The 25687-nt window shown below is 33.4% G+C and overlaps 1 protein-coding gene across 1 annotated transcript; it reads right to left on the reverse strand.

Annotated features, from left to right (window-relative positions):
- Nucleotides 1-3601: 3601 nt before the first annotated feature.
- LOC123558003 (BTB/POZ domain-containing protein KCTD16-like) lies at nucleotides 3602-5492 on the reverse strand. Its single transcript, XM_045349860.2, has one exon. It carries the CDS (start codon nucleotides 5039-5041, stop codon nucleotides 4244-4246), a length of 798 nt encoding a protein of 265 aa, XP_045205795.1. The 5' UTR covers nucleotides 5042-5492; the 3' UTR covers nucleotides 3602-4243.
- Between the last annotated feature and the right edge of the window lie 20195 nt (nucleotides 5493-25687).

A 25687-nucleotide genomic window follows, 5' to 3' on the forward strand; every position in this document is an offset into this window, starting at 1 on the left:
AGTATTTAAACTTAAAAAGTGCACACTTTCTTTTGGAACTGAGTATATGATGGAAAAAGTTGATATCATGAACTGTTTAACTGTATCTCATTTTCCTTATTGTTTGCATCTGCGTCATACCTTGGGTGCTGTTTAGTTAATAAAATGGTCACCGTATTTATCATAAATATGATCTAATGTTGTAATGCTTACCCATAATTTTGTTTGAGTGTTTCCAGTTTTTCACTGCTTTTTTGCCACAAAAGCAAAAAAAAAAAAAAATGCATGAAGGTAAATTATATTAAATGCCGTATATATCACTTGATATTGATGGGCACTTTATGCAGTATTTATATTAGTATATGTAGTACTTCTACTGTTATGTGCAGTACTTGCTCATGTATAATTATGCTATATGTAATATACTTAAGTTTATACCGTGTTTTTAGTATGCGAAGCCTTTATCTGTGTATGCCGTACCTAAAACTTTGAATCCTCTGCGTTTTCTCTATATACCTTCACTTTACCTTTATATGTAGTGTAACTGCATATACGTTGTCATTATGTAATGGTACGTTAGTCATATTTGTTACTTTCAACTGTATTTTCGGCAAAAGTATCCGTGCTTAGCGATTTGCATTCAGTTCTTACGAATAACAATGAGCATCGTCTGTTATAGGATATCATACAAGGCTACTTTTTATAAGGTTACACCGAAAATTATTAGAAATGGGCCTAAACGATAAAAATCGTCCTACGTTTAGGGGTTTATTCTTCAAAATTTAAAGAAGCACTGATATTGCAAGTGAACTTAATATGTAACTTGCTTAGAAAAATTCCAAGTGACTGTGTTGAAGAGACAAAAAGTCCTCGAATAATATCCATGATCGGATGTTTCCGGAAATATTTGTGAACGTTCGTTATATTCCGGTAACATAATGTAGTTTGTTCATAATGTTAATTGTACCGTATATGCAGTTGTCTGCATCATATAAAAATATATAGATGCAGCGGAAACAATTAAAAGAACCAAATATTATTTTAAAAGCAAAGCATATGCAATACAATGCACTACATACAAAGCTTAAAGCATCGCATATACTGTTGATATTACCAAAGTGTTAATTGAATAGAAATTAAGATACAGTTGCTGGTACCTTACGTACACAGACAAATGGCAGTGGATGCCGCACATACAGTTACTGGCAACACAACATCGCATATAGTGTTAGAAACACTACATACCAAGTACAAACCATTACAATATGACTTTATTCCAGTACGATTTAAAACACACACATTTGTACAGTCGAAAACACCACAAACACAATTAACTGAACCACATATAGAGCTGAAACAGCTGTTTACACCCTACGTAGAACAAATTGCCTTCATTTCTTGTGTTTGAAGCCAGCGTGAAGTATTTGCTTACATTTGTTCAGTCTGTGAGACTGCCTTTTGGAAAAGAAAAACAACTGCAATTAAGGGACACATGACATTAACCTTAGATTTGTCGAAATATCTTTTAATACAGAAATGTTTTTTTTTTAGTTAATATGTACTTCAAATTTGTACTTTAGTGTTACCAGAAATGTCCCGGTTGCATTTATTCCATGAATATTTTCTATGTAGTATGAATTTTGTCGCTTGTCATACAAAAGTGTATACTTGGTTCGACATGATGTTCCATTTATGGATTGTTTTGAACAATTCGTATGCAGCTAGCCATAGCTTTTGACGTGTATATGTACGTTTACCGGCAACAAAATTAACAACAAATTTCACGGTAATGTTCTTGTTGTAGACGTTTGGTTTTTACTCTATTTGATTGATACGAAGCAATTATTAACGAGCACTGTGAAAGCTTTTTTAAATAATTTACTTGGAAAATAGAGATAAACATGCTTTTAAATGTATGTTTATTGATTAAACAGAGCTCGTTTTAACGATACTAAATTTGTATCAATGTCAGGCCTTACATTCTAAACAAGGTTTCTTTCAACCATTAATACTACTAAAAAGCCACTAATGGTTAAAATTTAATTTTGTATTGCTGTTTGTTCATTGTAAGTGATATAATGTGTCGTCTGCTACACATTTAAATTGATGCCGCCGAGAAAGTAATTATTTCAACTGTGAATTTCAGGATAACTCAGAAGGTCCCAGTGGCATTATTGATTGAGTGTTTTCTCCTTAATATTTGTCGCATGCCATAAGTAACTTTACGTTAGGTCTGACATGACATCAATATTGTCATGGTGACGTCCTTGACAAAAGAACAAGTTAAAGATTATGACCCATTGAAAAGACAACATCACAAAAATTATGGCAAATTTAGGAGATTCTGACAGCGGTTTCGTTCTATGATTGTTATAGATTTTAACTATCAGCAGGAGTTTTACGGTGCCCTGTACCGTGTACGGGCTACAAGTCTATCAGTGACTGAACTTAGTTGTGTTGTGCTCTCTAGTCCTTTTGCATTAAGTTTAACTATAATTGAATTCGCCTAAGCCAATAAAAGGAGCATGAAAAGTCTTACTCATTTCATTTTCTCTCACGAACAAACCCAGTCAATCAGAATCTTCTATTTTTTGATTGCCAATGGTATTAGAATTTTTGACATAATTGATATTTTTATTTATTTGTTAATATTTCAATGGTTATTAATAATTCAGTCATTTCAAATAATTATCATTATTAAATTGTATTTGATTACCAGCATAAGACTTGTACTAATTTTTGTATAGTATAACAATATATTTCAAGGACTATTTAAGCACTTACTTCCGATTTAAAAATGGGATATTTTCACAGAAATGTAACTTTGAAACTGTTATAATTCGTTTAAACTTTTGATTATACCCTGCCCAATATTTCGTACACATAAACGGTATATGTATCGGTCAAATATAAAATCGAGTTAAAAAACAGCAAATATAGTTTAACTATTATTCTTGAATAAGAATAATATATTTTCTAAATGACAATGACTGTACAAATAAGATAGAGACGTCGTTTAATGTTTGACGCAGTCCTTTTAAAATTTACCCTGCTAAATGTCTAATTTAAAATGAACTGATCCATCATTCAATTTGGACAATACTATTTATTATTTGAAGGAGTGTTTACTGAAATAGCGAACAGTGCAGACCACGATTAGCCAGCATGGACGTGCAGGCTGATCTTGGTATGCACTGGCCGACAAGGCTGAATCCCTTGCCGCCAGCGGGCTAAAGGTTAAAGAACAGCCGTATTAATTCGTTGTAAAAGTAGTTCCCGAAATTTAAACTCACATATAACATATGATTTGACTATTTGATGTATTTACTAAGTAAATGGATCGGAGAGTTAAATACGGAAATATTTGTTATTTCAGATTTTTTGTGGCAGTAACGGTTGGGACTAGCCATTGGATATTTTATATCTTAAAGTTAAACGCAGTACTTGGATCTAATAGAGATCAGACATATTTGTAAATAACTGCAAAACACGTTTCTACTTAAAACACGTATAAAAATTACTGGTTATTTCTAGGATTGACCCTATAGTAAAACTTGACCAGTGGCCGTATAAGAAAACAAACACCATTACTTACTTTGTAGGATTTGGGAAACGCATCATATTCTGTTCTACGTTTATTTAGACAACTACACAATTCATAACATATTTACACCAAAAGTTACCTACTGTTGCATAATGTCTATAACATTTTGTTCAGAATACACTACTATCTTAGAAAGAAAGTTACTCAAATAATTCCTCTTAGTTCACCTGCGCATGCGTATCAAGAAGTTAAATCAATACAATGTCAATTCACAATACATTCTCTTGTGTCATTTTGTTTGTTTCTGTAAAATATGTTTTATGCAGGACATTTTAATAGTGACATACAAATATATCCACATTCAAACACATTCAAGTGGTAATCCAATTTTGTTAATACGTTACTCCATTTAATGAAATTGCCTATTTAGCAAAATCGGATAAATATAGTTTCCATTGTATTCAATCCATTCAACTTAATTATATAAATCATTAAAAACATCTGCTACCGTCTCATGTATCATACCTCATCCATTTATGAAACAAACTGACTTTTAAAACATTACGAGCGCACATAAAACCAAAATAAAACGCTAGAATTAACGGCCATGGACTTTGTTTTAAATCGCGTATTTTTTTCGACCGCAGTTTTATTAATATCTCACTGTACAAAGTGGTCCGGGACGTTGTAAATGGAAAGGTTGCTTTGTACCAAAACAACTTATCTTCTTTCAAAAATGAATTCATTGTAGTGCTGCCATTTGGCCTCTTCTGTATCCATTCCTGGTTTAACTTCTCCCGCATTATTTGTACCGGAACCACAAGTCCCTACTAATCTGAATCCCTCTTCTTGCAGCATATCAAACGCTTGCTCGAGAAAACTGTGCTTCAGGAAAAATCTACTTGTATATCTATCCGAGCATCCTCTATCGGGATCTCTGCTTTCGTTTAGCGTGTCCTTGAATACTTCTCGGCACAAGGAGACTCGACCGCAGATAATGATGCGACTCAATTTTCGGAACTTGACGTCGGCTAATCCGTCTCGCCCAAAAGCAAAAGTACCACGATATCCAAGCGTTATTACTCCACATGTTCTGCCTTCGGTGATAGTTGAGTGTACGGAATTGTATACGGTACTTGACAGAGCTTTATGATGAGGAGCGGGACTAAGACGACCGCTTAAGTAAGTTGCGGCTATACCTTTAACCATCTCAGGTAGTTTGAAATAGTCCGCTTCATTTCGCAGTCTATCTTTCTCATGAAAATTTTCCGGTAAAACGATTTTCTGATTTCTCAAAAAATCCAGAATGTATCGAAATAAAACACCATCACGGTCAATAAAATATTTTCCTTTCGAGTCCTTAACGAGTTTAGTGTTACTTTCCCCTCCAAATATTTCTCCTAGGAGGGAAGAAGGTTCCTTCACCAAAGTTGATAAGGAGGTGGTATAAAAAACTCCACCAACATTTAATTCCACTATTTCAGGAAATTCTGAATTGCGTGCTGTTACCTCGGACATGTTTTCTACTTTATATTGTGTTTACTCCACCGTTTGAAATAAATCCTAGGATCTATTCATCGCATACATTGTTGCTAAATAATTCAGCACCGCGAAATTGGATTCCTGTTTTACACCGTTCGCCCAATATTTACTATAATTAGCACGGCTCCTTTAAACTTTTAAGTCCTATTTGATTTCCCAAGGCACTAGCCTATGCATACATCAACATATTAAACCAAACATTTCCATTTAATTCGAATATTCCGCAACTACGCCTGATTCATAGCCTTCAAGCTTTCCAGCAACTCTGATTTAGCGATTTGAATAACGACTGCCAGAAAATGCGATATCGCACAACTAACACTAGCCAGTGAGTATGCTCGGTTTTATCAATACAATGAGATCTAAACCCTATTGTGATGTATCCTCAAAATAAACATTGCGGAGAGGGAATCAATATTGAGTTTGCTATTCACAACTGCTTGCGAAATCGTATAAAATATCAAGTATAAACAATACGTATTTTAATGTTTAAATATCATAACTCATGTGCCCTGCCATGAAATTGTAGGCCTAAACTAAAAGCTCTTGATTCGATATTTAACACATTTTTAAATGTGATGCAGATGAGTTAGGGAAAAACTGATATCTTGAGAATCCGGAACATTAGCTGTTTCTATTGCCTGGCAATCTCTGATGTTTAATAGAAAGCCCTCCCTCGGGATGTATTCTATTTTCTTTTGATTTTCGCTGATATAAGACTTTCATTTGATGAGTATTTTTCTATGACAGAGTTGTCAAGCGTTTCCAAGGTAACATCCGCTTCATCCCGTCTATACAATTAAGAACACTTCACCGTGTCTATAACGTGCTTTGAGACCTTAATCTGACAGGTTGAACATCAATAAATCTTTTTCGATTTTTAGCTAAGCATTTGATGGATTGCGGATACACAGGCGCATAAAGCAATAAAGAAACTTCACCATTGACAACTAAATGCAGGCTAATATTCTACCACTTATTTATGCATGTAACCAAAAGAAGGATTTTGGTTCAATATTCAATCAATACTCGTTAATAAAGACACTTAGATACGAACTTTGTCAAGGATACGATAATATGTTTAATGTTATTTCCCAACATGAACGCGTCCTTTTAACTTGTAGTGAATGTCAGAAGAAAAGAGGTAATGCTTGAGATATACATCCATTAAATTTGTCTGGACGTCTGCTTTTTTACTTAAAGTCGCTATCAGCTTTAACACTGTTGACACTTGATGAGTTAATTTAGGACCAGTTTTTATACTCCTGTTTAAAAGTGTAATATTCTAACCTTGATGAAACCGACTCTTTATGGACGTAGTAATTATTAAGCAGTATCAGTAACTACATTCAATACAGCCTCGTTATCCAACAATAAATTGCTCACTGGCAGAGTTAATCCGTAACACTTAACTGAATAAAAAATGTTTCAAACTGTGTAATAGCGGCTGCGTCAGTTATAAACGAAGAACAAGTCAATATTTATAATACTGTATCTGATACAAATTACAGATAGCGATTTTTTTATCATTCCGTATGCCAAGAAACTGCTTTCTTGCATACCAGACGGGGATTTCCGGAATTTTCACCGGAGCTGGAAAATTTCAACTTACAACCCGGGGTGTAAGATGACTCTCATGCAGTAAATGACCAATTACGAACTACTTATATTAAACAGATTTATGTAGTAATTTACAGTTTATTTCATAAAACGGAATAAAAATCCAATACCTTGATAGTTCCTCTTTGTTCTTTATAGTATATTTAATAAAATGCAATCTATCTGTTTATTTTTTTTTAATTTAGCAAACCGGCCGACTTTACATTTGTCCAAACAATTTAATTACAATAAGTTATACTTACCGGTACAGTGTTTGCTGAACGATTAGACCAAAATTGATTAAACAAACATCGAAATAAGAAAAGTTGTACATCTGATTAAGTTAAAGGGTACGGTTAAGCCTGATACTAAGTTAATTTTTATCAAAGCCATCCTCAAGCCTTTCATAATGCTGAAAGAATTTTTAAAATCGGACCACTTTTGAAACAGATATGGCAGTTTGAAATTTAAGAAAATGGCTGATCATGGAGGCAGCCATTTTTGTGTGTTTATGACGTCATTTACACACTGCTGAATTTTTTATTTAGCAAATAGCCTTTAATATATATTGATGTTAATATCTTTCTTGAGTGTAGGGCGTAAAATATATTTTCTTTCATTATAGCCGGAAAAACGTAAAGAAATTATTTTACAGAAATAAGTAAATACAGTTAAAATGTGTATCTAAAATTTAATAAATCCGCCTTTTTGGTTTGGTTTTTTTGTTGCCATGGAAACAGAATGGCCGCCAATTTTACCAAATATTTAAATGCTCATAACTTTCTCATTTTTACTCCGATTTTGAAAATTCTTTCACTTTTTTAAATTATTAAAGACATTTCAGCTGACGAAATTAACGTAAGAAAAACATTGCCTTTCCATAACCATCCAACTAAAGCATTTTATAAAACTCCGTACAAAGTTTTTTTCCCTAATGTTCTTTTTAAAAAGCTTCTCATGAAAGTACATTGGAGAATTAGAATTGTCCACTTGCCAGTATTGTCTCTATTACTCAACATCCACCCGGTAATGATATGGCTGTCTTTCAGATTGCACTCTTCATCTTATTGTAAATTACAGCTATATCGATTGCACAGAGTGCTAATTCCAGAATGTAGTAGTTCATGGAGTTGAAAATAACAAATTGCCCATTATGGACATGTTTGCATAATCAGACCGTTAGGTTACAAGTTTTTGCAGTGTTTAAATGAAACATTTGTTATATCAAAATAACAAATCATGTATCAATATCATTTTAGATGGTATTATTATTAAATACCACTTTCAAGGTTAAAGTTCAAATATATGTCATTTATGCACGTTGCATGTATCACCGGTCTGTTTTGGGCATTTTAGCTTGAACGTTTGTGACCGCTACAAATGTGAATGCTTCGCAATAAGCGTGGTTTGTTGTATTTTGCTGCTTAACACGATCGTTGATATATATTTAGTTGTCCCATATGCAAGTCTATATCTTGCAAGTAAATTAGGTATGTTGCGGCAAATAATAGAAAAGATCTCTAATTCACACTGTGTGCCATTTGGAATTAGATTTGTTCTGCCGTCACCAATCAGAAAATGCTTCCCTTATTTCAATTTCCGTAACAATAGATCTGTCTTCGAGATAAGAATATCGCTTGAGACTTTCATAATTATAGAATGTAAATATCCAGAGCACCACATTAAGCAAACGGTAGCTTTGGATATAATAAGAGTTATGGCGTTGGAGACCGAAACAACCACACCTTTTGTGCTCTGACTTCATGCAAGATTGTGAGTTCATTTTACCTAAGATTGACCCTATGCCTTTTACTTTATACAACCTTGTTTTTTGTCACTAATGTTAGAGCATTTTTTCAGATGGGAGTTATTTTACATACATTGTCTTGTCTAACTTGTTGTAAGTGCAAAGTTGGTATGCACAAAACGTCTTAAGACTCCCATTTCTTTTTATAGGTTACTGACCGTTCAAAGGTGTCGACTCTGTTTTCATCTCTTTTTTTAAACCGTTTCATATTATATGCTTTCATACTACCTTGTATTTTACTGGTGTTACTTTCATTAATTCGAATCCCTGCCCCCAATTGCTTTGGATAAGATTAATTACGCACCAAATTTGACTGGAGCTCCCAGGGGGTGCTGTCCTGTGTTCCATTATTTGTTTATTTTGTCATACTTGTCTGTTTTGCTTTGTGTGTGTGTATGTGTGTGCGCTCGTGTGCGCATTCCTGCACATGCGCATGGGTGTTGGTTTTATGCCCGTAAATACTTACACTGCTGCGTTTTTGGAGCGTTGCTGTCCCTGTTCAATATTCATCCATGCTTTTTTATATTTTTCCCAAACACCCCACCCTTTTCTCTACACCTGTCCTAATTTTTGTATCTTGCATATAATTAGTATGTACATTTTGCATGCTGGAAGCAGCTCTTTAGCTAAAGGATGTCCACTACAGTTCCTACATTTGTAGGGCCTACTTTGCGATACATTTATTCCTCTGTCTAAAGGATGCTTGATAAGTGTAAGGAAGCCATTGCTTAAATTATGTCTGGTTACTAAGCTCCTACGTATTACGAACATACTAAATCTTCTTCCCTCGTTTGAGTTTCTATGTCTGCATATTGGATTAATGTATTTGGATTATATATAATTAGCGATTCTATAACGTGTTAATGTTAAGAGATCTGTCTTTTTTTTTTGCAAACAGGATCTGTCTTATTTCCTGTTATATCCTCGTGAGAGAGATACATGTTATAAAAATCAATAAATCAGATATATCTGCACAGGTTATGTGTGATAGGTAGCAGCATGTGGTGCGCTAAAAGGCGTTGCAGATAATCAGCACACTGCAGAAGCTACTGCATAAGATATCCACATGTAAGTGGACATGACTTATGACTTTTTAAGAATAAATGCGTAGCCATTCATTAAATAATTTGTCTTATGCCTACTTTTCAATTGTTTCAATATCACATACCGCATTGTTTCAATACCATAGAGCACTCTATATATCACATTGTTTCTATGTCTCAAATATCACGTACAAATTGTACCGCATTTTGCATTGTTTCAATTTCACATATCGTACAGTTTCTATATCATACATGTATATCACAACAGGAACAAATCTTAAATACAGAAGTGTTCGAGATTCTTTTAAACACGGTTTTGCTATAAATTATTTCGATTCTAATATGCTACTCTAAAACAGTAGATAACATATAAAAGCGCTCTTTCTTTGTCGCAACACAAAACTTTGACGTCACCGCACGTTAAGCATATTAGTCTAAGAATAAGATTTCACAGCCATCAACATCATTAACATGTAGCAACACCTTTAATAGCAAATAATACAGCCCTAACCTGAAATGGTATTTTATAAAAAGGAAACTGTTTTGTTTTCGTTTACATTAAATTTGAGTATATGGATGTTTTCAAGGTCTAACCAAAGGTTATAGGTATGCTTATTAGAGAGTGTTTATGTTCCTTGTTCACTGGGATAACAGCTGAAAGAAAATATATTTGCTGAAATCATAAGCAGAATAATCAATTAAAGACCACGTACAGTGCTCTACTAATCACTTGTTCATTTTAAAACAGACGAGTACATATTTTCTATTAAAGTTTTAATAAGCCCTGAAAAAAAAAACTGCAGATAGAATGCATCTAAATCTAATTATCTAAAGAGTATAAATATCAATATTAAGATTTCTAAAATCTCCCGAATCAGTACCTTCAGAACCATATCATCATTAAGGCATCAGATAAGCTTATCAAATAATTGTACTAAGAAAAAGAAGTCCTTGAACTATAAACGATCTCGACAGGAAGCATTTGAGTACCTTTTTACAGGTAATAAAAACCTGCATTGAAATTTAACCCAGACAACAGGTTTATCAGTTATACCCAGACTAATGACGCAACAACTGGGAACAATATTATTGAGTTGAGGTTAAAAACTGTAGTCTACACATAGCTCATCTTGTTATAAATACCGATTTATTATTTCAACCGCGGGCATTATCATTCTTGCACATCGGACTGGCGTTTTCGGTGATTTTACCCATGCCGGCAAAAACCCATCTGGCATCCCCTATGACTTTCGTGCTGTTAATGACAACTAGAGATTTATGCATTGATTATATATTTTATATGTAAAATACGAAAAAAATCAGGTACCTTGATAGTTTCTCTCTCTGCTTTATAGTATATTTCTCGATTCAATATACGTTATTTTACGGTAAGAACATAACGTTACGCAACAAACGATAAAACTAAAGTGGAACTTTGTTATTGTGCGTCTCTGAAACGTCATGACGTCACTTCTGTTTACGGACGTTAATTTCCCGCGATTTGTGTACATATTCTACTATGAAAAAGAGTGCTACAAAGAAAGTATTTCTATTTGCTTTATTTTTTTCTATATTTTGTCAATACAGTTTACAAGAAAAATAATCTGTCAGAATAAAAAGCTTATATGTATATGATATGCAAGAAAAAAAAAACACAGTCCCCTCGCGTGTCAACTCGGCAAGCCTCGTTACCGCCCAATGCACAGGTGCCCTCGGGACGGATATTTCTATCCGATTCGTAAACATATGGCAGATATTATTATTCGTTTTATATTTAAAAATTCTCACGGGACAGGTTCATCTAGAGTTCAGTATATTTTGACATCAGTGTTTTGGGTTGAAAGAAAAAAATATTGTGGATAATGAAATTGTGTTAGTTATTCCAGAAGATTAAATTGATTTTCAGATGTTACGTTCTATCTGATTTTTTTCCTTTGGTGAATTAGAAACTAGAGTGATAGATAATTAAGTAAAGTAACGATACCAGAGTGATTTATACAAGCGTTTGACTCTTGTTTATGAGAACAATTTTGTCATTTAGTAAGCCAGTTCTATATTCATCACCTATTGCTGGCATTTCCGCAAGTGTTTGGACTGGTTTGATATCTGTCCCCTGCTTCGTCGTGCTCTTAATGGTGTTTCATTCGGTGCTGGTGCTTTTGCAAAGTCATGAAGTAAATATATTTACGGTTCCATTGTTTTTTATTTATATATCTTTACATCCGATTTTTTTACAGTGCGTTCCTGTAGTAACTGTTACCCAAGTAAGGGATTCTGGCGAGAAATAATTTTATTTACACTGGCTTGTAGTATATGAACACGGTCGGGTTTAAGAACGAGGGTTGGTGCCAGTTTAAAGACCCCAAGCGGTATTTTTGCCATTGACCGTTCCAAGGCGACACCATATATAATTGTATTTCTTCTTCATGTTTTTGCTACATTTATATTATCATCGCATTCGTTCGTGTAAATGTGTACATGTGCTCAGTCACATACACATACTTTCATGTGGATTGCTGTATTTATTTATTTATTAATTATACCACATTTATATAGCACTCTTTTCATGCACTTGTACACGTTCAAAAGTGCTTTACAGAATAAATTGCAAAAATACAAACAAATACGTATAAAAAGATAATGCATTCCACATTAACAAAAATCATAAATGAAAACAAGTATAATTTAATAAAACAAGATAAAAAAAATAAATGTATCGGTCAGTTAACAAAATATTGTACAAAGAAGTGGGTTTTGAGCAGGCTTTTGAAAGCAGCTAGCGTGTCAGCTTCCCTGATCTTGACAGGAAGAGAGTTCCAAAGCTTTGGAGCAGTGCACGAAAAGCTGCGATTGCCATACATCATGGTATTAGATTTTGGCATAACCAGTGACAGCGTGTCTTGCGATCTTAGGGTCCTGACCGGTTTATACACTTCTAGCATATCCCTAATATAGGCAGGGGACTGATTGTGTAACGCCTTAAAGGTGTGGGTCAGAACCTTGTACTGCACCCTGTATTTCACTGGCAACCAGTGAAGCTCCTTCAGAACCGGTGTTATATGATTGCGACGGGGCGTCTTAGTGATTACGCGAGCTGCAGTGTTCTGGACATGTTGCAACTTGTTAAGTGTGCTGTTTGGTATACCACTTAACAAGGCATTACAGTAGTCTAACCGTGAAGTAACCAGGCTGTTTATAAGGGTTTTTGTTGCATCACTGGTAAGATACCGTCTGATGTGACCTATTCTGCGAAGTTGTGCATATCCAGCCCGGCACACCGAGTTGACTTGTTGTTCCATATCCATACCGCTGTCAAATACTGCTCCAAGATTCCTAACACATTTCGTGGATTTTATCACAGAATCACCGACCTTCACAGAAACGTCATTAATGTACTTGGAGTTACGCTTTGATGTCAACGCATTACCTCAGTTTTGTCAGCATTGAGCTTCAGCATGTTGGAATTCATCCACGAGACAATTTCAGTCAGACAGCTCTCAATGCGGCGCAAAGCTTCACTTCTGGCCACAGCCTCTGTATAAGCATCAGCGTTTTTTTTTAATATGGCTTTGTCAACTGGACATTTAACCTCGATTTTTTTCTACTTTTGTTTTAATTTTCGCAAATATAACATTGACATACTTGACATGCAATTGTTAGGGACGCCGAGTGGACACGCCTTTTTATCATGTTTGTAAAATAATGAACACTTTGAAGTAAAACTTTATAAACAAGCAAAATAAAGCATAAAGAGGAATAAAATCAACTATTGTCGTCTTTAAAACAAAGTCTTTACTGGTGTTGATTTTGCTTAATTTTTATCAAATTACTTATTTTGGTTCGGGATTCAATTATACTTATTAATTAAGACACCGAGGTTTGATCAAATTATGAATAAGATCTCTTAAAATATAACCCTTGAACATAGGACGTAACCAAGCTTAACAACGATTGTTTGATCCAGTCAGTCTGTTAATGAAAGGTAATGCATTCCTAATGCACCCACACGCACAACCATCTAGCCCAAGGCTTATGATAAAATTTTATTATCTACCTTTCCATCGGTATAACAATCTCTAGAACACCTTAACGTGAGGCAGGAATCTCCAGGGATATATTTACCCTGTCTGGACGTTTGGTTTGACTTTGAACTACTCGTCACTTCAACATCATTTATATACACCACATGGCAATTTTATAGCAATTGCTACAGATTATTTTGTAGTTTCTGGAAATAAGCTGTGTCTGTTCGCCCGGTTGATCTTTATTCTTGGCGTAATAATACTTTACTTGTATCAGCATTTTACACGCCATACCTTTCGGTATTTTCTAAAGAAATATCTTAAATTGGAAGGGACGTAAAATTTCTTTAATGATTTTTATCTCTAATACTGCGCAGCCTTATTTATCTGCCTTATAGGGCCAATTCGTTTAACTCAATCCGGACACGCCGGTCACGTGAGCGGCAACAAAAAAAATCCTGTCGGTTAATTAATAAACGAACGCTTCTTTGTACGCAGGCCACGTGAGCTGCAAATAAAAATAATCCAATTAGTTATGATTTTCTGTTGTGGCCTGTTCCAAATAAGTATTTAATAGTGGGTTTTAAATATTTTTTTGCGGTATGTTTCTACCTTCACTGGTATTAACCCCAAATTTCCAAATGTTTTTTTTTATATATTTGAAATCGCTTAAGTAATACAGTTCATTGCAATTAAAGCACTGTGGATAGAGGATACTTTAACTGGTTGAATTCAAAGTTTCTCTTACAGAATGCTGATGTAGTTTCATAACAATGTTTAGATTATAACAATGTATAGTACATTATATCAGATATTCTCCGCTAGAAGTGCAAAGGAACAATTCATTTATGAATATTCCCATATGTGTAATAAATTCTGAATTACACCTACCGTTGTGCATTTAAATAAATTATATATATTGACATAAAGGATTGAGTAACAGCGCAGTAAATACAATAGAAAAACGACAAAAACGAAAATGTTGCAGGCCCGGTTTAATTGAACCTGTTCATAGACGGCAGTGGAAATGGATGCTACCGTGCACGCCCTCCAGTCCCGGGCCGAGCAGAACTCAACATTAACACATGTTACATGAACAAAACAAATTAGACATCCGAGATGTGTTCATACGGCGGTGCACATGGAACCTTCAATGATGCACTAGCGTGTAATTCAATGAAAAGCGGCGTATAGTCCCCAGTTAAAATAATGGGTTTGTCCTAACGGGAAAACAATGGGCAGAACTGAAAAAAAAGGAAATTTAGAAATTTTTAGTATTTTTCATTTATCTCCCGTGCTAAATTAAACACTGCCCTTGGGTGTGGCCGCTCCTTGTAGGGAGTAATTGTAAGGAGCACGCCTCAAGCTACATCCTTTTCATCTGATAAGAATCCTTATTACCAAACTGTGTTAAACTTTTTTAGCTTTGAAAATATCATATCGGTATCAATTAGATTGTCTAGTTTTAAAAACTTATCATACGAAGAGTGCAAAACTAGAAGTTTTGTTCGAGTTTAAAGTATTTAGTCATACCAACATCGGTATACAAATAACACTTTTTTATTTAGAGACTTACCCTAAATCCTTTTTACTCATTGACAAGGGAATTAACGTGGTGACAAAAGAAGATTGTTGAGTGAATACGTTCTCTTAAACTTAATCATATGCTCTTTAATGCAAACGAATAGTGATATATCAATGCTACCTGCAATACAGGGTTACACCGTCTTGCATCGAACAGTCTTCAAATTGTTTTCGTTGCTTTTCTCGTATTAGCAAAACATTATCTCATATTTTGGCGTATTTGATTGATTTAATCATATTTTATTGCTAATATAAATCTAGAACATGCAATACATTGTACATATAGCACATTAAAATAAACGCACATATGATGAAGATGATTTAAGTAAAAAGCAAATGGGTTGAACCGCAAGATTTTCCGACATTAATGACGGCCTTTCCCTGAAATATGTAATGTAACAAAATTATCAGAGTTGTGTTCAAGATAAATACAAACTAAGTAAATGTTTTATATGCAATATTTTATATTTACTTTGGGGGGAAAACAAGAATAAAACCAACAAAGATAAGCTATGAAATGAAATATCAAATTTAATAACTGGGTTTTCTTAGAAACTTGAATATTTTCTATTGCATTGCGAATAAGCTACTTCGGCCACAAGGGCTTCTATTTCACTGTATGAATTACAGATATAAACCAACTTAATGATGTATGTTTCTCAATGACAGTTTTGACAAGCGTTACCAAGGTAACAACAGCTTCGTCATATCTATAGAAACAATTGGCCATGACAGTACTAACGTGATTGGGCAGACTAATCTGACGGGTCGTAATTGATATGTAGCGTTATGTAATAGCGACATTAAATCAATAAAGAACATCCTCACCAGACGACCAAAGCAATTAGTGCATATAAAATAACTTCTTTCACTTGCAATCAAACGCAGCATTTCAGTTCGATATCAAATCAATGCTTGTTAACTTACGCAGTTAGACGAAGTCATCGTAAAGGGTGTGATAAACGTGTTTTATGTTATTTTCCACAATAAAACCAGTTTTTAAACCGTGCGTTTTTGTCAAAACATATTAACAAAAATCTTTAATGACCTATTGACTTTGTGTATATTACGCCTCAGATATAGCACCATTCTTAGCTAGTATTAAAGGGCTTTTTACTGCTGGTAATCATGTTACCGATGAAAAACAAGAATAAGAATGGCTATATGCTTATCGTCTTTCTGACTATCAGAACTCGTAATGTGTACCTCCTTCTAATAATTATATTATTATTGTCAATTTATTGCATGTATTTTTTCAGTGAATTATCGAAATATTAGAGTGAAATATATCCGGTATTTTAACAGTGAGAAATATCAGATATTCAGTCAAAACATGAAATAAAAAGAAATGAAAATATCGTTCACTGATTAACATAACATCTTGCACTTTTACTCGTGGCTATGCCACTAATGAAAATATCGCATATAGTTTTCACTCATGTAAAACATTTCAATCTTACACTGAAACAAATAGCCCCATATATCATTATTGTCAAAACCGCTCCGCCAAAATGTTTGAAGTCAAGTTTGTTATACAAAACCTCATCGTTAATTCTCGAACGATTCTTGTTACTTGTTTGTTCTATACAATCTCTAACTGTTGAAACGTTCATCTAAAGTATTTCAAATCAACTGTATTTCCGCCAAAAAATAGAAAGGCGTGTTGTGTTTTTTTAATTATGTATGTCTAGCAGATACTTCTTTGCACCTATTCATAGAATTAGATTGTATAATGAATATTAATGATAAATGAGAATGCTTAATGCGTATATTCAAAATGCGAGCTTCTTTACTTATTGATTCATCTCTACTTATCCCTTACACTGCTAAATTTCTATACTGAACTTGTCCGTCATTCAATCTAGACAGTACAATTAACTGTTAAAAAGGGGTGTCTAATAAAATGATACTGACTGAATGGTGAACAGTGCTGGTTATGATCTACAATGGTCGCAAAGGCAGAACCACTTGTGTCCAGCATGATAAGGCTTACCACGATTCAACAATGAATGCCATTAAGGCTGAACTTTTGTTCATCTAGAAAATTATGAAGCACAGAAATTCTCCAGGATATATCGATTGCTTGAAAATAAAACTGTTTAAGATATAGAATGGACAATATGAAGACAGTTGACTGGATCCATTTGATGTGTTCAATGATACGGATAATACAAATTATGTTTATTGATTTATTAAAATTTTGTTGTTTGTTACGTTTTACGCTGTGTTCATCCTTTACAAAGAACATTAGCATAACGTCTATCATGTAAGTAATAGCTGATAAAATATTTGTCAAAAATACATCTTACCCTCTGAACAGGCTAAATAAAACCGAGCTATTTGTATTCTTGCGACTTGAGGTGTTTCTATTTGTTCTATTTCAATGTATAAATTTCTTTAGCAAATTCAAAATAAGATTTCATTACGGTTACCATATTGCAGAATATCCATTTATTACACATTCTGTTAATAAGTCAAATGTTTTGACATGTAGAAAATAATCTATTTTCCCCTTTATATTAAGAATTGTATCGCTATTTCGTATTTCTGCATGATTTGTACGGTAAGTACTACCATAAACTAAGTTAATACGTGTGTTTTACAGCCGTAAAACTCCTCCTTGTGAAAATACTCGCTCGTAGGTCATATACTGACATATACCACCTTGCCGGATGGCATATTTCAATTGCAAATTTGACAGGCATCATAGGTAGCATCCGCTTCATCAGGTTTTTACAGTTATGAACACTTCGCCGTTCCATAACGAGATTTGAGGTCCTGCATTGATTCGCGTTGCAACAATTGATATAAGCTTTACATACAGACAGAATAAAGCAATAAAACGTTCACAGAGAGACGCCTCAAAGGAGTCGTAGGATATATAAAGCACATTTTCTCTTGGCGTCTATGCCATTTGCAATCAAATAAAGCATCTTAAGCTCGCTTTGTAATTAATTCTGGTAATAAAGGCACTTAGATACGGACTTCGAAAAGGGGATAAAATTGTATTATCCGCTAATTTGATTTGACAAAAAGAAAATCAGTATCCAAATATTTCATTTATGTCAGTAGACTTCAAGCTGAAATCTCAAAGGAAGTACTATTTTAGCCTGGACATCTACCGAAACTTTGAACCTTTCCTCAGAATATTTACTAAGATTACGTTTTTGTCTTTAGAATGTAATACTGTTAAATTTGTGAAAATCTAATGCAATCGTTTCGCCTATTACATGTACCATTGTTCTTCTTCTGGACGTAATAACGTTGAAATATTACAAATACAGTAAACATACACGACATAAGAAGACAGAAGGACGTCGTCTTGGAACAATCGGTTGCAAAAAAAAAAAGAAAGACACTGTGGAGTGAGTTTATACTTTTAAAGTTTATGGCACCAAACTCACCCTTTAACCCCAAGCTGTAGCAAGGTTTATTGTGATCTATGCTTTTACGAGGTTTAGAAAAAGCGGCCATTCACTGGCAGGCGTGTAAGATCCTTTTTCTTGGCCTATCTTGTTAACACAGTTTGTGATGACAAATAAATTGTAGTACTATTACGTGATCTACGTGACAAGTTCTATAATATTGTCACTGAAGTACCTGCAATTTTCCAAGGGAAATACAGATATATCTATCCCTGGCACGTGATAGAACTATTGGTTGACAATCAATTGTTTCCACAAGCCCTTAGTAATGATGTTGAGTTTCCATAGAAAGTCTTGTCACCAACAAATTAAATTCTATTTCCACAAGTAGCAAAAAGAAATATTTTATTTCTAGATATTCCCATATGTCTAGTAATTATACGTATAATTAGATCATATAAGAATGAATTTGCGTCATTTCTTTTAACGAGTGATTGATCTATCTTTTTTAACTTCAACAAAGCTTCGGGAATATTTCTGTCTGTTACGAGGTATTGATTCTAAGTAATTGTAAATCAAGAAACTCCACCTATTATATTTATTGCTAGGAAATTGATTTCCAAAATAGTTAGCAAATTTTGAATGTCGAGTACATGCGACATTGTCATACCAATATCAGTCAATATGGCACTACTTCTGTTTTCAAACAAGTGTCTTTATAACATATACTATAATTAGTTTAGATTAGTTCAGTTTTAGATTTAAAATCATTGCCAGATTTAATTACCATTATGCAGTTATGATCTATCCGTTGACTGAGCAAGATGAATTGTTAGGCATTTGAACAGGGTGCAGATATTTTGTTTTTTACAGCTGTGTGATTTATTCAAAACAAATGTGGCCTGCACCATTTCCATTTTAGTCATAATTAGCGACATTTGGGTTTCAATTTCCGTCTAATTTATTGTTTTACTATCAGTGATACGCACATAACTGCTGATACAAACTGATAAAGAAACTGGTTTTGTATGCTACTTACAATAATAAAGGTATCATGTTCATATTCACTCAATGTGTTGTTTGTAATTAAGTAGTAGTTCAACGTTAGTAATACTTCTTGTTACTCTTCTGCAACATTGAATTGATTATTTGTGATAGGACTGCAGACTTGAATAAAGGTTTCTGGAACATTACTGCTGTGACTAAATGTACTTTACCCAATGTAGCAACGGTTTGTGAAGTAAAATGTCACTTATCACTTTCGGCGATGTGCATACACATCTTGACATGAATATATTGTCATTACACTTTAAAAGCTATTCTTGTCTCTTTTAAAACACGCTTATTCTAGAATGACGTCACTTTAACGCGCGATGACGTCAATGTTTTTGATGCGACCAAGAAAGAACGCTACTATATATTATCAACTGTTTAAGATTAAGGCCATATTTGAATCGAAATAATTTATAGCAAAACCATGTTTTAACAATATTTACTCGGGCGGTAATACGTCGTACAAATAATTTCCCTCGTGAAATTATTACACCCGACGTAAAACCGCCCATCGTGCATAAATAGTGTTAAAACACTCTTTTGCTATAAATTATTTCCTAACTGATTATTTCCTAACTGAAATATGGAATATGGAACTTATGAAATGCAATTCTATTTAATGAAGAATTAAAAGTTTAGATACTTAACGACGACATCTCATAACCTTGTTGTAAAAGTTCTTAACAGAACACTATTAAAATTGTTATCATTTAAGAGATTTTCTGTTAAGGTTTATACTGGTTTCTACTTTGACTCTAAGAAAGTTATCATAATAATGCGATTTCAAAGAATTAAGGTCACCTTTGATAAGAAGTATTAATTCCTCTATCTAAAAGATGCTAATACTAACAAAAATGCAAGGAAGCCACTACTTACGTCGTATCTAGTGAAATGGTTCCGATTCATAACTAGCACTTGTAACTTATAAGTCTTGCCGCTTCTTCTTCTCTGTGAAAGTTTGAGTGTTTATGATATGAGCACTGGATCGATACCTCTAACTTATTAAGTTGATAAGGGAGAATTTTGTGAAATATTTTAGGCTTAACGTAGTATTAACTGTGATAGTGACCGTACAATCTAATCATTAAATGGAAAACTGTTTCAAAGTAGTAAAAGGACTTACTTTCATTTACATTAGATTTTAATATTTCATACGATTAGACACGTGCATATTCTCAATACATTCTTAATGATAGCTTTAAACTACAATCAAGCAGATCACAAAATAAAGCAGTAATATCAAAAGTAAATTTTAAAGAGCTTTGTGGAAAATATTAAGGAGGTAGGTTACCTTGTTACAAGGGTAAATTCAAATTAGTTGAACCGCAGCGCATTTTTGTATTTCGTGTAATATGAAGTTTTAACTGCTACAATCTCAATTTCGTTTGTCTATGTCCCTTCAAGTTCAATTTTTATCCAGGTTTGAAGAACATGACCCTCCAAAGGTATTTCATATTGAAAGAAGAAGGAAAATACGGATATTTAACACTTTTCAGTGTATTTTAGTTTCATTGATATCCGTAGAAGTCTGCATAATTGATAATTTTACTAGTATGCACGTTATCTTTCTAATAAAAGCTTAAAATGTATATGTCGCGGGGCTCGTGTTTCCATGGTAACGCATTTTCTCTCATTTTTAAAGAACTATGTATAAAAATAGGGGTTTTCGACGGCTTCAGTGCCATTCTGTTAATGGCCAACATGGAATATTTGGGTAATATTATTAGCAAAATACCAAGCACTTTACATGGTATCCTATTTTTCTTAAAGTTTAAAGTAACCATGACAACAGAGATGTTTAAAATAGCTTATATCTTGTTTTTTGTCGTCGTTTCTTATAAAACATACTATTTCTAACGTAAGTTATATTTTCGTGTTATTTGAATTTATTCGAACAAATTTCACAACTTAGAATACTTACAGCAGTACCCCTCGTCTGGCATTTTTCATGGAAAAATCGTTCAGCATGCTGCTATTATTCTCATGGATATTGTTGAAATGAAAATAAAAAGCCGAAGCTGTGTTTCTTAAATAGACCAGTGTCAACGCTTTTGAATTTTACATTTAGATACATAGGTCACGGGCTTCGTTTCCATGGTAACATCAATTCAGTTCAAGAAACCACATTTTTTCTACCGAAATTTGAACAATTTTAGATCTTAGTTTTAGTATATAAGTAACAAATTATCAACGGAACCTGAAAAATAGGTATTACAAATCAAACTGCTAGATTTTTTATTTGAAAATGGCCGTAACAAGTAACCTTTCACCCAACTATATTCCAAATAACATTGGTTACCATCATCCATTTTCTTACATTCCGCATAACATTTCAATATAACTACATAAAAGAAGCAAAATATTGATTTTTATTCAGAGCAAAAGACTCATAAAAATATTTCAGCAAATAATGGTTATTTGAAAATAGTTAAAATAAAAAAAAAATGCACAGAATTACGTACTATCAAGACAAAAACTATTAATTTTGCGCGGTAACTGACACATAACGTCATGACGTCAGTGACGTCATTTTAAGGCAACATTGTTTTGAGGCGTTTCTGCGGCAATTTATTCATTATTTTTGAATTATTAAACCATAAAGCATCAAATCGAAGACAGGTTCATGATTTGTTTTCAGAAGAATGAATATACAAACACATTTAGTTTGTCGTAAACGTCGTCGTAAATCGTCACGTTTGCTTCCGGTTGGACATGCGCACATACAAATATGAAGGTAACCTACCTCCTTAAGGAAACTATTTATATTTTTTCTTTCTTTACAATGTTTCGCTGTACAAAATGAATATGCGAAATACATTTTGAGCATACTAAATTATGAATAAATACTATGAATAAGCATCTAATTGTGTATCTATACCTGCCACTTCTGGGCGGTTTTCCTATTTCTTTTGATTACCGCTGAATTATTTTGATTTGATATGTATGTCTCAATAACATACTTGAAAGGAGTTTCCTATGTAACTACCGTTTCATCACGAACACTTCGCCGTGACTACAACGTGAATGGAGATCACGATTTTACATATCGTGCATAAAACGATATGCAATTTATAGAGATGGTACCTAAGGCTACATATTCAACGACAAAAACAACAAATCAGGTGAAAAACTGAAGCGCATATCGCTTATCTCACGCTTGCAATATTTTAACATATCACCGTACAGTGAACACGGGAACTTCTAACAGCGAAACCGGCTTCGTTATTTTGATGGATTAGCTAAAGAAAGGTGATTGTTATTTCTTTTTAACTAACACAACCATTTTATTTATACTAAAGAACGTCTGCATTATATTAACAAAAGTTTCTGTAACGGTAGATTCCGCAAGGTAAATGCGATTCCGCAGGCCTCGGTCAATATGCAAATTAGGTACATTTGTAAACACAAGGTGCGTGTCATAAAAAGTGAAGTAACTTCTTTCTGCACAGTTTTTGGTATGGTTTTGGTGTGACCATCAGCTAGAATATACATTTTTATATCGCTTTGTTTTTAACTCATACATTTTGAGGCCTTGATTATTCTTGGCAAATGAATTTTGTAAAATGTTGATGGATTCGATGTCGTAAAATTCTTATAGTCTTTTTATATTTTTTCTCACGAAAAATGTTTTCTTTCCGGTGATCATACAATACCTGTAAATTATCGGCAGTAATGAATAAAATTAATTGTCTTTGAATAATTGTATTCAAAAATAAAAGAAAATGCGCAACTTTTTTGTTTGAATGATTATTCATAGATCTTGAAGTAAACTATATTTTTGGGAAACACATCCGAATCTATGCATACTTTGTTCACATAGCTAAATAGATCTAGAAGAGTTATATGTCACTGGCTTCACTTTTCCAAGTAGGATCATTTTTTTCGGATTAAATATTGCCTTTCAGCATAAAAAATGAAGTATGAAAGTTAAACCTTTATATAATTGAGGTACTCCGGTATTAAGTTTTCAACAGAAATTAATATCAGGTGCAATTTGAAATTTAAGATACCATCTCTACAATTTAGAACTTCCACTACTGGTATGGTTAAAAGATTAAAAGCAATTATTATCACCTATAAATACCCCTTGTCGTTAATACTGCTTCACATCAAATGAAAAGTTGGGGTCTGACATTCAGTCACGGCTGATGGTAGGATTGAAAAGTCTTTGTAAGAAAAAACGCAATCAAGTAAGAAAATACTAGTAGCAGACTCTGCAGAAACGCAGTTTGGGATGTAGCGAAAATTGTATTATCTAACTCTCGATCAGCAGAATAGTCTATTGAACGCTATGCAAATGTCACGGAAAGCGTGTTATGATTTTGACGAGAAGCAGAAATCTATTTACTTGCCTAGATTTCGAATTTGTATTTTAGCAACTCATCATTATAGTAAAACAATAAAGTTTCTTTGAAGTTTAATACCACAGATTAACTTACCGCTGTGGCCGTAAACTGTATCTGTTTGTGCGTTTTCTTGACGACGTGATAATACTTAACTGGGATCAGTTATTGTTGATGTCTAAACGCATCCAATACGGCTTTGTAATCGGGTTTAATGTATTAAAATATACAGTTCGTTGTTATAAATTCGAAATGACGCAAATATTTAGTTAACGATCTTTTCTGTAATACTTCTTTAACATGCGCTATATTTCTGCTTTGTAAGGAAATTCATATGGGCTTCGGGTGCAGATAATATATAAAACGGAAAGAAACGTATAGATTAGTAATTGTCTCACCCTTTCCAGTCGTAGGTTTTGGGTATAATTGGATAATCTTAAGATTATACAGTACATATTAATCATGCTTTCCGGAAAAAGACCGAGTACCTATCAACAGATTTTCCCTTTCCTCTTAAATATAAAAATACTATTTCTGCTAACATTTCGGTTGTACATATTCCCCCATGTGTTGCCTCTATAAAAAGATATATTTATAGAAAAGAGTGAGTAAATGTGCAAAACCATAACGTCAGCTTTATTAAATACTAGTAATTTATCTCTCTACATTCAAAATGGTTTGGGATTTGGCTAATCTTTAAATTTTCGTCTTAGACATTGTACAAAACAAACCTAAAATTTACACTCATTGCTTATAATAAGAGTCAAAAACTAAAATAATAATTTTATAATATTGAAAATATCAAATAAATATCACATAAGAATGTTCAGTGTATAATATTGACTTACAAAGACTGAAAGATTTCAGGTTGTAAATACTGAGCCATTGTAACATAACCATACCAATATTACCTCTTTTAAATCATATGAAAAAAATCCCCGATTGAAAGGGGCATTTGTATTGACTACTTTAGGAACCGTTCTTTATGCATGTATAAAAGCTTCATTAATGGATCTTAATCTATTTAATTAGACTTAATTGTAATATCGTTTTCTGAAAAAGAGTTCTTTCAGCTGAAAACATTATTCGTTGTAAAACAATGTGTAAAATATTTGAAAAAATGGAGACAACTCCGTCTAAATTTTAGTGAAGGCTTAGGTGACGATTTACCTAGTACCTCATGCCAACCATGCAACTTTTACCCCTGAAATGAAATAAAGCATGCAGAATTACTACAAAGGTAAGTAGGTTAAATAGAAAAAATATGAAAAAGATCAAATAAGTTAATACCCTTTTGAAAGTGTGATATTTTTTTTTATATTTTAAAACTTGTCAACAAACAGACAATATTTTGTAAGTTTAAATCCACATAATTTGACAACTTGAAGGTGAAGTATGTTGAGATAGCTATTGCTGGAAAGAGAAGAATCTGTGCTACACTTATATATGCGTCAAAACATGGGGTAAATGTCTAGAAATATATGAAAATATAAGAGAACAATTTCAGAACTGTTACATGCATGAGTGTGATATCCTGTACGGCAGGTAATACAGGTAGGTTATTTTTTCATTGCATTGATATGAAGAAAATTAGAATAGACGAACGGTGTTCACTCAACTACTTCACTCTATAAACGGATTGTTTCCCCTGTGGTAAGAGGTCTTATGGTATATCTGTACATTAAATGTTATTTTGTAACTAGGTATTATTTCGACGCTATTAACTGCGAGCTGTCGTTTTTATTCATAGCTATCAATTACCGTGACGAGAATATTACTGGATACTTAAATAAGTAGTGTTCTTGA

This window comes from Mercenaria mercenaria, chromosome 5 (assembly GCF_021730395.1).
Source record: "Mercenaria mercenaria strain notata chromosome 5, MADL_Memer_1, whole genome shotgun sequence".
NCBI lineage: Eukaryota > Metazoa > Mollusca > Bivalvia > Venerida > Veneridae > Mercenaria > Mercenaria mercenaria.